This window comes from Ambystoma mexicanum, chromosome 8, assembly GCF_040938575.1.
Source record: "Ambystoma mexicanum isolate Mex_15411 chromosome 8, UKY_AmexF1_1, whole genome shotgun sequence".
NCBI classification, from domain to species: Eukaryota; Metazoa; Chordata; class Amphibia; order Caudata; family Ambystomatidae; genus Ambystoma; species Ambystoma mexicanum.
In genome coordinates, this window is record NC_090929.1 from 786117237 (window position 1) to 786130995 (window position 13759).

At 49.5% G+C, this 13759-nt stretch overlaps 1 protein-coding gene across 4 annotated transcripts in view; it reads right to left on the reverse strand.

Moving 5' to 3' along the window:
- Nucleotides 1-13759, reverse strand: part of DDX21 (DExD-box helicase 21) — a 790459-nt gene that overhangs the window by 541128 nt on the left and 235572 nt on the right. For all 4 annotated transcript variants that reach the window (XM_069610614.1, XM_069610615.1, XM_069610617.1 and 1 more), the window contains one exon: nt 5042-5227. In XM_069610614.1, the coding sequence (XP_069466715.1) occupies nt 5042-5227 (186 nt within the window). The remainder of the gene's footprint in view (nt 1-5041; nt 5228-13759) is intronic.

The window sequence follows — 13759 nt, forward strand, 5'->3', positions numbered from 1 at the left end:
TTTCAAAACATCAAAACACAGAACACCCCACTTCCGCTTTGGACCCGCATACACCCCCAACACCCGTGTACCACTGAACCCCCACACCCACCCGCTTACCCCCCTTTACTACCAACAACCCCCCCAATCTATTGGTGATAACCCCCCTAACAACCCTAACAGAAGCACCCTCCCACCCATGCTGGAACCCCCAAACGTCCAGCTCCCCAACACATCAATGCATGTATGACCAGCTTTCACTTAAGGGGCAACTACAAGCCCAACCCTCCAGTGCACCAGACCAAGATAGTAGACACTCGCTCAGGTTGAACCTCAGCCACCAAAAGCAGCTGCAATGCCAAGGAACCCCACAGTTCGCAGGCGGCGCTACCCATCCTTCAACCGTGGACTGGAAGAGCCGGGCAGCCCGTCAAGAAACGAGGAAGCCTCTTCCGTGCTTTGGAAAAACAGCGATTTCCCTTCGTGGACAACCCGTAGCTTGGCCGGGAAGAGCATTGCATATTTCCGGCCCTTATCCCTCAGTCTCTTCTTGACATCCAAAAAGGTTCTAACAGCTTGCACCTTATCTAAAAAATCCAGGAAAAATTTGAGTATCCCCTTTGAAGGACACCGAACCCTTCTCCCTAGCTTTCCGATAATTCAATAACCGGGCAATCAGTGGGCGCAGTGGGGGCCCCCGGGATCTGTCGCCGACCACCTGGAATCCTATGCGCTCTCTCCACAACAGAGCGGAGAGAATCCTTCGGGGCCCAACACCTCGCGCAGAATTTCTTCCACCAGAGACTCCATATTCCGCTGGCCCTCCGATTCCGACAGGGCAACAATCAGTATATTATTCCGACGGGATCTCAATTCAAGATCCTCCTGCTTCTCCCCAAGTTCTTTCAGGGCCCTCCTGACCACGGACATTTCCCCTGAGACAGAGGTCGCCACATCCTCCACTCCAGACAGATGACCTTCCGCCTCATCCAGTCTTTCCCCATGTTTGTCTAGACGGACCTGCATATGGTCCACTTTGCACGTCAGAGTATCCAGCTTACCATCCAGAGACTGTAAGCCTGACTGCAGCTGCATCAGCATTGCCTTAATGTCCTGGAAAGCTGCCACGGGATCTGGGTTCCCCCCCCCCTCCCAAGGAAGTCGACGCAGCCGAGTCCGATACTGATCCGCAAGCCTTGCTCTGCATAGGCGCCTAAAAGTGCAGCTTCAGCTGTTGCTTACCCCCCCCCTTCCTAGATTTAGACATGGCTATAAGGAAGCGGGTCACTAGAATGACCAGCTAGGCACACAGACCCGGACAGCCGCCCCCTCGCCGCTCTTGCCCCTCTTTTCCCCGGGGGGCCGGGCTGAAACCTCACGGCCAACACCAAGGTCAGCTGTCTCCAATCCAGACGCCAAGGAAATGCACCACCTGTCCACAAGGAGTCCACTGTACCCCTAGACTAAGTTACCCCAGGCAAGTGAGATTCAGTGTATGCCAAGTGCCACCCAGGGCAACAGCCACTGTGAGCTTCCAGAACTTGCCGCCTCCAGGAAAGGCGAGTACCAGCTGCCCAGAACAGTCCCAGCTCTGTCGGCGCCGCCCACTAAAGGACCCTAAGGGCAGGCAGAATGTGCAGACAACCGCCCCCGGGTATAGTGCCAAAATCCGTTCCACCAGATGGTTTATGGGCCAGCCTCCCACAGCTCAGCTCTCCCCGACCCCACGGGTTGAGGCCAGCCCCGTCTGCGCCAGTCCCAGGGGATGGCCGCCTCCTCTATAGCCAGCGGGGTGCCCCTCGCACCGGGTGCACAACCTCACCTCGCACTGCTTCAGAAGACGCCGGCGGGCAGCCACTCCCCACGGTCCCAACCTCCAATCACTGCCGCCCCGCTGCAGCGCCACCTGCAGCTCCGGGCCCTTTAGAGCGGGCGAACTCCCCATGGCTCCACCGTGAGCGAGCTCTCAGGGCGCACAGCACGGCGGCCACCAAGACACCCACCTCGCCAGCGCTGAGCCGCTGCGCCTCTCCACGGTCTGCCTCCACTCCGCTGCCTGCGAGGGGAGCGCCACAACAGGCTCCACAATCCCACCAGCCTTGAAGCAATAGTGCCAGATAGTTCATCCCACTATGTCTTCCAAGGACACAGCACTCGCGTCAGCAACCAGCAAGGGAACCGGCACCCCCCGCACCGAGCGGGCTCGCACCCCCCCCCCCCCACTCACCTCCGGAGAAGGCCGCCACAACTTATTTGCCTCTGCGCCGCTCCGCCGGCATTGTTTACACCCAGGAAAGTTCCTGCTGAGACCGGATGTATTCCTGCATTAGGTTCTGCCACTCACACACAAATATCAACCCGAGGAACGCCGGATATCATGCTGGATATAAACGGTGCTGGAGAGCTTCACGGGCCTGCGGCCATCTTGGTCGGGCTCGCTAGCGCCCCCCACTACCTAATTCTATTTGACTCTTGTAAAGCGCTAACTTTTCCGCAGGCCTCAGAGCACTGTTCCAGTATGACGGTCGGGGCATAACGATATATGGTCATCCGCCTAATACCAAGAGGACAAGTGCTGTGTAGACTCCCACAGGGCTAGTACATCAATTCTTGCATAACGAAACCTAATTGAAAAAGATGGATTGTTCTTTGGGTATTTTGTTTGCAAATATGGATGCACTGCCACCACCGCCAATACCTTGGTGAACACCCTTGGAGCGGAGGCTATGCCGAAGAGTAGCGCCTTGAATTGGTAGTGCTGGGTTGCCGTTTTGAAACACAAGAATCTTCTGTGCCCAGGGAACATTGCAATATGAAAGTATACATCTTTCATATCCAAGGTTGCCAAGTAGTCCCCCCACTGTAGTGGGATTACTTCCTGTAGCGTCATGCGGAATTTCGGTGGCTTGACATAGGTGTCTGCAGGGCGCAGATCAAAGACAGGGTGCATTGGAAGGTCTTTTCTTTGGTACAAGGAAGTACATTAAATAAATACCCTTGTTTACCTGGTTCGCCAGGATGATTTCTAAGGCATCCTTTAAGAGCAGCGGTTTCACCTCTTTGAACAGGATATCTTCTTCCTGGGAGGTGTTCCTTTGTCTTGGCGGGTGGTTGGTTGCTGTATCAGTACTATGCAATAACGGGCCGCCACAGTTGAAAGTAGCCACTTGTCCATAGTGATTCCCTCCCATTCGTGGGTAAAGTATGACATGGAGCCTCCTAAAGAGTAGCATGGGAGGAAGCCTGTAGCGAGCGGTCATCGCTGGGGGTGGGGAGGGGGGTGTTGACCGCCTCTGGAGGAGGATCTAACCATACTGCAAGACCTTCTAGGGCCTCTATGAAACCTCTGGAGAGGACGGTCCCTGTGTTGAACCACAGGACGAGCTTTGGTCACCGAGAGTTTTGCCCTCTAAAGTGGTGAACATGATAGCCCCCTCTTTGACCAGAGGGTTATTTGGTGAGCTGGCCCAATGATTTTAGGGTGTCATTCTTCCTTTGTGCTCTTTAGAGCGTGTTCTATCGCTTTGCCAAACACGTTGAGCTCTATGGCCATATTAAGGAGGGTAGCCTGAGTCTCAGGCTTGAAGACAGACTGGTGTGGCGCTTGATCAATGTGCCCTCTGCTACTATTCTTGCTGGATTGTCTGCTGCATCCAAGTTGTTCTTGAGGATGCAGTTTGCCATTTGTTTACCCTCTGCAATGGAGAGCGACAGTTGTGTAAGGGGCTCTGGAACTGAAGCCATTTGCTTGGCCATCTCATCACACGTGACAGTTAGCAATTCTAGTCTGGTAAGCAATTTTAGTCTGGTAAGCTGCTCTTCCAAAATTATAAATCTTTTTACTCTGCTCATCAGGGGCGGCTTTGTAAGAGGCCAGAGGTGTTCTGCTCGATTTCTAGTAGTTGTTACCAGTAAGGAGTCAGGTTTTGACTGTCCCCTGATGTAAAAGGGGTTTGAGGGATACTTTCTCAATGCGTGGGTTGACTGCCTGTGTTAAAATGTTAGTGATCAAAGAGGGTTGGATGTGTCTCTGTACCGATTGAAGTAGGGGGTGGGATGGGGCGAGGGGGGGTGGGGAATCAACTGGGTAGCTGACTTTTTATACCCTAGAATGTCCCCAACAAAATCTTTATCCATGTGTGTTTCTTGTCTTATCGATTTTGAAATGCTCTGCTGCCTTTAAGAACAGGTCATTATACTGTATTCGGCATCTACTGGCGAGTCTGCCACCGGTGGGTCTGAGTAATCTGGAGACTGGATGATAAGACATCCTCATCATCATACAATTGGTCGAAATTGACCATGTCCCCTTGGTCGTCTGGGTCCATGTAAATTCCAGGGTCCTGGGCATCCTGCATGGTGTAACAATAAGCATGATGCCCCAAGTCCTGCTGTGAGGTGGAAGCCTGAGTGAGCTCTTTTGGTGGAAGGCTGGTAACAGCTAGCCAGCTTTGAGTAGGCAAAAACAGAGGCGATGGCTGGAAGGTTTAGAATGAATCTTACCCACTGGCAATGCTCTGGGCAACCCTCCAGACCACAGTTCTTCTCTCCTAGAAACCCAAGCTACTCCTCACTTCATGTTTCGAAAACTAATACTCTGCAGCTTCCACTAGATGTCGGCCTATGCATAGCATGTGATCGAAGCAGATTCCACAAGCCTCAGACATTTATATTTCTAGGTCATTGATGAAAAAAATACAAAACATTAGCAAAATCAGTTGGATAGCATTGTACATTTAATACAATAAACCTTTGTATGGAATAACGGTCATGTAAAAATCTCATTCAAACTCGTTTAAACAGGGCTATCCTAGTTTTGCCCCATTAAAGCGTTCACACACAGGAAAAGTACCCACCTCCAGCACACTGGTATCGTTTTCACAGATGGTCCATGTATCCATCAGGCATGTGCAGCAGCAGTGAATTTGAATTATATAGCTTTAAAAAATATGCAACTAAACATCTATACAAAAAATAGTATAACATTTCATCAATCACAAGTACTCTGATGAATCAGAAAATGCATTAATCATTTTAATACTTGCTCAAATGCAACATTTACCTTTTTTGTATGCTACACTTAAAATCTCCTCTACTTGCTCAGCGAAGCCCATGTCCAACATCTGATCAACTTCATCGAGAACAACATGCTTCAGATGAGAAAGATTAAGGTTGTGGTTCTGTAACTGATCTTTTATGCGGCCAGGGGTTCCAACCAAAATGTCAATGCCATTACGAATGCTATCAACTAAAATACAAATTAGAAGAGATTTAAAAGGCAAAATTAAAGCTTGCATTGAAATCAGGGCATGAGAGGAGTAAGGCAATGATGCAGAAACAAATGACTGGACTGATCATAAAAATACTGCCATGGGACGTTTCAATGCATTTTTACTGGAGAAAAATAAAGTAATTGTGGTATTTTAAATACCTTTGTGGGATGTACAAGGGTTCAAATTACAGTCCTGAAAGTTAATTATATTGTTAATTTAAAATACATTTACATTCCAATTCATAAAAGTGGTGTTAGGCAAGATTGTGTGCAGTACCCTTTGGGAGACTACACCCTCCTTGCCCTACTGTCAATAGGTATCTCAACCTTTGGTATAAGTCTGTACTATACAGGTTGGTAGGGTGGTTAATCAGCCAGGCTTATATCTCAAAAGGGGTCAATGTGAGCTGTAGGGTTATTACAGAGATTCACAGTGACAAATATTCAAATGAAAACTTGCACACAAGGTTTTTTGAGTAAACAATTATTAATGCAACTGTCAGTTTGAATAAGCCATCTTCAGGGGCAATTTATAGTAACACAAATCCGCTCCAAAATACACTTAGTTTTTCTAAATCAGCAAGTACCCATTTGGGCAGGCACACAGACACTTCCTACTCCCTCAGGGGACTTGAATAGCTAGGACACTGGACATTAATACATCACTGGTACATTTAGAGCAATACTGAGATTGGTGTCAAAGAAAATGGTTATTAGAATAAAACAAGAGATCACACAATTATCCTGAAACGGGCAAGTACTTTTGGACCCCCCTCCCCCCAATGCAAAGTCAGTTAACCCTTTCCTGGAAGGAAGGAAAAACAGAGGAGAGAAGTCATTCAGGCTAGCCAAAGTCAATTGGGCAAAAGTCAAGGGGAGCTGAAGCACTTCTTGCAGTTACGTAAAAGTCTTGCACAATGTTATAGAAGTCTTTGTAGAAAAAGTAGAATCAATGTAGGGCCACAAGCTGTAAGGCTTGAGGGGTAGAATATGCAAGCAACTCTACAGAAGCAACCAAGACAAGTCTCAACTGAGAACAAGTTAGGTTACTAGACAAGAGGTAAGTTCTATTAGACTCTACAGTACCTTTGGTTCTAAGCAATCGTTCCAGCAGGATTCTGTTCCTGTGCAACTCTGCAGATGTTCTTGGGCCTCAGTGGTGGGGACAAGAGGTAGGACTTCTGGGGACTCCTGCTCTGCAATGGTAGTAAAGGACAAACTTCTATTCAGCAGCATTTCGCGGTTTCAGCGCCTCAACAAATAGCACCACGTGGACTCGGACACCACTCTGGACTTTCCTCGCATCTGGGGTCCAGTCTCTGTGAGGTGGCTCAGGCTTGGTCAGTCCTCCTTACTGGAAGTCTGGAGGATCTTCCACAAGCTTGGGTCCGATTTAAAAGTAACGCACCCAATCTGGTGTTCCTCTCCCTGGCACTTCGGTTCCAGCAGCAGAGCAAAGGCAGCCAGCTTCAAGAGGATGTCCAGACAGGCTTACTTTTGAGTTGATTGGTCCACCAACTCAAGGGGAGAAGTCGTCCTTGAAGGGCTTTTCTGTACGAGGTGAATTCAGAGTTTCAACACAGCAGCAGGGCTTCACCAGGCAAACCAACGGTCTAGGAGATGCAGTAGGAATCTCTTCCAAGTTCTTCTTTGGATTCCTTCGTCCAGTGGTCGACTGCCTTACAAGCCAAAAAGCCTCGCCTTTTATGCAGGTTTCTCCCATTCATTCTGGCTTAGATGTCAGTCACCCAGCAGAGAAGCTGTCCTTGCCGTACAGCCAGCTGGCCAATCCCATTTGGGTGCATTCCTATAACCAAGGGGATTACGCACAGGGAGTTTTGGGGCAACTCCCTCACTGCCTGCCCGACATACTGGAGCCAGAGGTGGGCTTCACTCGTGTATCCTGCTAAAGAAAACAAACAAAGGGACCAAACCTGGGTTGGCGTGTAGAGTAAATCTCAAGGTGGTCTGTTCCAGCAAGAAATGGTGAAAAAGACGACCAGGGCCATTTTGACAAAAATGGCGCCCATGGGTACATTACTGCAGCTGCGAACGACGCCCGCGGTAAAAACACACAATGGTAGTCAAAAGTAAAGCACTGCCACCAGCCATTAATTGTGGAAAGGGTAACATCAAAATGTTAAATGAGAAACTAGACAAAGGGGATACTAAGTAACCCCTCCAGCACCCTATTGTAAGAGTGTGTGCTGGGTCTTTACTGCTCTTGGAAACAGTTATCCAAATCTGAAAGCCTTCCCTGTGCCACTGCACTGAAGGTGCAGTGTGCCACAATGTAAAAAGATGCCTATGGAGTTTGTCAGACTCCAAAAATCAAAACAGTTTGAATCACAGGAAAATACATGATTGGGGAAAAAGGTAACTTTCTCCAGGTTAAAAATTAAGAAATCCTAGAGTCCAGAAAAAGTACTGGGCGTCTCTAAGGTAGAGAGGAATTTGCAAATTTCTGAGAATTCTCCCCAACACCGGATGTAAAACATGGTGGTGGAATTGTCTGAAGACCTGCACAACCTTGCCCTCGAGGGACGTCAGGAATGATTCGAGTGCCCAAAACCCTGCCCGTAGCCCCAGAACGTTGATGTGCAAAGTCTTCTCTTCCGGCAGCCACAGGCCTCTGGCGTGAAGCCTTCCGTTGTGGGCTAGGCGTCCGCCATGACCATCTCCTGGTGCGGTGGGGTCTGGAAACCCACACGTCAGGACAGATGAGAACGCACGCCCCACCACCTTATCGCTCGACGGAAACTCTTTGAGCGCAATCCTGGCTTGGAAACTTCCAGACACCTGGATCCAAGGGGCGTCGAGGAACTCCTGCAGCGGGTGCATCCATAACCTGCAGAGGCGGATGAGGTAAATGCATGACGATGACATGCCGAGCAGAGACTTGATGGCTCTCACCGTGGCAACAGTCAGTGCCAACAGCCGCTGCACCTTGCCCAGGATGGCCGCTATCTCTTCCGTCGGTGACGCCAACCATGACACACTGTTGAATCGGGATCACAGGAACAGCATGTCCTGCGATGGAGTCAAGCAGGGCTTGGTATAGTTCACTGAGAATCCCAGATCCGTCAGAAGGCGAATGGTCCTCGCTCTGGTCGACAGTGACCTCTTAATCTGGCCCGGTGGAGCCAGTCATCCGTGTTAAGGGTAGATGTGGATCGCTTATAGTCATAGATGGGCCGCCACCAGTGTCAGGCACTTGAAGACTATGGGCGCAGACTTCAGTCCGAAGGGAAGGGCCTTGAATTGGTAATGCTTCCCTTGAACGAAGAAGCGCAGAAACTTGCGGTGTCGTTTGTGAATGGGGATGTTGAAGTATGCATCCTCCAGGTGCAATGACAGTCTCCCTCTTCCAGCTGTCCAAGCACGTGTTGAAGAGTGGCCATTTGGAATTTCTGGGACTTTATGCATTTGTTCAGTCGCCGCAGATCGAGAATTGGCCTCCAGCCCCCAGTCTTCTTTAGTACGAGTAAGTACCTTGAGCAAACTCTGGAGTCCCAGAGCCACTTTGGAACGCGCTCAATCGTACCTTTCTTTAACATGGCCCGAACTTCCCGCAGCAGCTGAGGGACGTGGTTTCTGTGGCGTGCCCAGAGCACGTATCGTCTCCGCCTTGATGGCCTGTAGGGATTCATCCACCGCTTTCATGAAAAGATTGTCCCAGTCAAAAGGAACATCCAAAACCCTTGTCTGGACCTCCTGCCGAAAGTTGGTGGCCTTGGGGCAGCCACGACGGCAAAGGCAAACACCATTGCCCATCTGGTGGATACCTGCCTCTGCGAGGTCCATGGCCAACGTGATGGTGTGGTCCGTCGCCACTTCGCCCTCATGCAGAATCTCCAAAGCCTCTAACCTCTTATCGTCGGGGAGGAAGACCAGTAGAGGAGAGCTTAAACCACAGCTCCCGGTCATATTGCGGCAAGACAGCTAGGGCGTTGGCGGCCTTGACAGTAATCCCAGCAAAGTAGATCACCTTCCTACCCATCGCATCTAACTTCTTCCCCTCGCTGTCAGGAGGGGTGGACGGTGCAGAAGATGTCGAACTCTACTATTTCTTCTTGGCTGCTGCAGAAATCACTGAGTCCAGTGACAGTTGACCCGCAGGCACTTGGGTCAGAGTCCAGAACCCCGTACTTCTCCAGTCGGTCTCTCTTCGCTGGGGCTGTGGAAGGGTGCTTCATGAGGGCCAGTCCTTCATGCCAAATCTCATCTAGGAGCAGGACTGAAAATATGGTCTTCCTCTTCGCTTCGTGGCGCTGGAATAAGAAGCTCTCCTCTGGCGGGAGCTGGAAAAGCTCTAATCGCATGGAGAACATGGGCGGAGGGGATGGGAGGTTCCCCGATCCACTGTAGTCATCGGTGCCTGTCGTTGTGTCTGACACGGTCTCACCTGCGTAGGGTGGCGGAGGAGGTGAAGGGTGGCAAGGAGGTAGCAGGTGCCCCTTACTCTTCTTGGCTGGTGGTTCGTCCATTGTCAGATTGGTGGCCGGCACCTGTGCCACAGGTGGCAGGTCACCGGCATCCTCCTCTCTCTCAGATACCAAAGTATGAGGGGTCGAGAGAATGTCCACTGACAAGTCCCTAGGAGGCGGTTGGGGCGAAGTAGTACCATGGCCCCCCCCATCGTCCGGAGGCCCTCTGTCGTCTCCCTCGTAGTCATCGCCCTCCTGGATGGTCTAGGGGTAAACTAGTTCACCCTCCTCTGCAGAGGAGATATCCATGCCCTGGAGGAATACCTCCCCTGCCCCCTTTCTTCGCATCCAGAAGGGATGTCTCGGGGAGATAATCGGCATCCTCTTGTCCAGGGTCTTCTCAATGGCCTGGAATGAAGCCCCTCTCTTTGGAGGGACACCCTAGCCGTAGGAAGGGCGCCCTGCGGGTCTGCCCCTGTGGCCTTCAAAAGAGACGCTACTACCACTGTTAGGAAAAGTTTCTATGCAGTACCCTCTGGGAACACTACAAACAACTGACAACAGGTATAGGAAACCCAACCTTTGGTATAAGCTTGTACTTCACAGTTTTGGTAGCTTGTTGAGCAGCCAGGCTTATCTCAAGAGGGGTCAATGTGAGCTGTAGGGGAGTTGCAGATTCACAGTGACAAGTATTCAAATAAACACTTACAAACAAGGTTTCTTGAAAAAAACATTAATTTATCAGTCAAGCCTTCTTCAGAAGGGAACAATATAAAAATAAATACACTTCAATACTGTAAACTTAGTTTCTAAATCAGGAAAGACCCTTTTGAGATGACCCACAGACACAACCTACACCCTCAGATGACTTGAATAGCTAGGGATGCTGGGGACACTATTAGCTTACTGTTTGCATTTAGAATACTGTTAGGAGTTGGTAAAATGTAAAGGTTATTATAACTAGAGACCACAAATATTCTTAAGCAGGCAAATACTTTAGGACCCCCTACGAAGAGGCATTCAGTACAATAGGCTAAGCCAAAGTCAATGGGCAAAAGTCTTAAATAGGATGCAGTACTTACAGGTAGTTAAGTAGAAAAAGTCTTTGCCCAATGTTTTAGAAGTCTGAAGAAAAGAATCAAATGTAGGGCCACAAGCTGATTAGACCTGTGAGCAGAAGATGCAAGCACCTCTACAATGAGAGCTAAGTTCTCTCAGACTTTACAGTACCTTTTGTAATGAGAAAAAGTGCAGCAGATGACTTCTGTTCCTGTGCAGCTCTGCAGATCCCACTGTTCCTGAGCCTCAGTCGTGGGGACAAGAGGGAGGACTTCTGGGGACTCCTGCACTGCAATGGGACGGTCACCGTTCGCAACCGGCAAACTTCAAACAAGTGGCTGTTCAGTGTTTCAGCTCCTTGGGACTACCGCAAATACCAACACTGTGGTTTCTTGCTGTCGAGATGGGCTTTCCTTGCTTCTGGGGTCCTGCACTCTGTTGAGGGGGCTCAGGCTTGGTCAGCCCTGCTTCCTGGGAGTCCGGGGGATCTTCCTGGAGCTCTTGGCCAACTTAAAAGCAACACAATCTGGTGTTCCTCTCCCTGGCTATACGGTTTCCAGCAGCAAATCTGTAAATTCAACCAGCTCTGACAAGGATGTCCAGGTGGCTTACTTTGGAGTTGATTGGTCCCACCAACTCTAGGGGAGAAGTCGTCCTTGCAGGGGCTTCAAATATATACAAATTTGGAGTTTCAGCACAGCAGCAGGGCTTCACCAGGCAAACCAACGGTCCAGGAGTTGTAGCAGGCTTCCTCTTCAATTTCTTCGGTTCCTTCGTACAGTAGACGACTGCCTTCCAATCCAAAAGCCTCGCCTTTTATCCAGTTCTCTCCCATTCATTCCAGCCTAGCTGTCACCCAACAAGGTGGCTGTCCTTGCCAGACAGTCAGCCAATCACTACAGAGTGCATTTGGGTCTCCTAGGAGAATAAGCACAGGAAGTTTCGGACACCTCCCTCACTTCCTGCCTACCCAGACAACCTGGAGCCCGAGGCAAGCATCACTCGTGAATCCTGCCAAAGGCAAAGCGAACAATGGGACCAAGCCTGGTTTGGCGCGCAAACTAAATCTCAAGAAGGACCTTTCCATAAAGAAATGGCGAAAAAAAGACGACCAGGGCAATTTTGACAAAAATTGCACCCTTGGGTGTTTTACTGCAGTTGCAAACGCAGCCCGCGTTAAATGCACACCATAGTAGTTGAAAGGAAAAAAAAAATAAAACACTGCCACCAGAAATTCTGTGAGAAAAGGTTAACATAAAAAAATGTCACATGATCAGCTAAACAAAGGGGATACTAGGTAACCCCTCCAGCACCCTAGTATAAGATAGTGTGTGCTGGGTCTAGAAAGTTACAAATATAAGTAAAGTTAATTTCACCTTACTGCTCTTGGAAACAGTAGTATATCCAAAAGAAGGTATTTAACCTTTGGGAAATCTGAAAGGCTTCCCCGTGCCACTGCACTGAAGGTGCTGTGTGACACAGTAAAAGATGATGCCTATGGAGTTTGTCAGACTCCACAACCAAAAGAAACACAAAGTTCAGAAATCACATTAAAATACATGGAGTGGGAAAAAGGGTCTCCCCTTCTCCAGGTTAAAAATAATCAAGTCCTCAAAATCCAGCAAAGTTGCTGGGGGTCTCTAAGGTGGAGGGAATTGGCCTTTTGTTGGACCCCAAAACTTAGAAGCCCGCTCAGCTTTCCCAGATCCAGGAGAGGCATGCCCCTGGGAACCACCCGGTGCAGAGCCCTTGGCCTGCAGCAACTCTTGAAGCCCTTTACGCCGATCCTTGTGCGTTTCGAGAGATCATGGCAAAATGCACAATCCTCCTTATGCGTTGGGTACAGGCGGTACAGGCACTGGAAATGTTTGTCACCCATGTACACATTCCGCAAACCTCAGTCAGAACCAAGTTTGAACATGGAAGGGGAATAATTCTCCTCTAACATGATCCACACTAAGGCTGAAAAATCTTCTGGAAGCCTCCACAAAGAACCTCGACGAAATTCACTCTTGAGGGGCACCGAATATCTGAAAAACAGGTCCCTGTTAACTGGAAGGATGATCAATGGAGCACAGGCACCTGTGACCGAAAAAAAAGAGTAACTTCTAAAAAAGCGAAAATCACAGTAAAAGCTCAAGAGCCAATTGAACGTGCAGTAAAAATCTGAAGATGGCTGCCAGGGGAGGGGTAGAGGGCAGTCATTGGCTGGGGCAGTATGATCCAGAGCTCAGTGAAAGGTTTTTAGGAGAAAGACAGTTCAGAAACTGATTTTTCGTTGTACCGAGGATTCACAGCCTGACATGGAATATTCATGAGCATGTGAATTCATGCCAGACCCCGTGCTGGAGAAGTCTTTCAGGGAGCTAGGACAGCCAATGTTAATTAAGCAAAAGTCTAGGTGAACTGAAGCACTTCTTGCAGGTGAGTAAAAAGTCTTCCACAATGTTTTAAGGGTGTTTGTAGAAGAAGTAGAATAAATGTAGGGCCACAAGCTGGGCTGCTTGTGAGGGGCAAAGCTGCAAGCAACTCGGCAAAAGCAACCCAGACACGTCTCAACTGAGAGCTACTAATGCTACACAAGAGGTAAGCAGCCCCCTAGTTTAACAGTACTTTTGGTTTGAGGAAATTGGTTCCAGCTGGCTTCTGTGTAGGTCTGCAGATCATGTTCCTGGGCCTCAGTCGTGGGGACAAGAGTGAGGACGTCTGGGGACTCCTGCACTACGAATGGAAGGTTGGCGGCAGATATGGCCAAACTACAGATCAGCAGCACTTTGCGGTTTCAGCTTCTGGTGCCTCTCGCAAATAGCACCACTGCGGTTCTTGGCTAACTATGGACTTTCCTTGCATCTGGGGTCGAGCACTCCGTTGAGTTGACTGGCTTGGTCAGTCCTGCTTCCTGGGAGTCCAGAGGTTCTTCCTGGATCTTGAGTCCGACTTAGAGACTCGCTCGATTCTGGTGTTCCCCTCCCTGGCAATCGGTTCCTGCAGCAGCAATGAAAGTACAGCCAGCTCCGAGAGG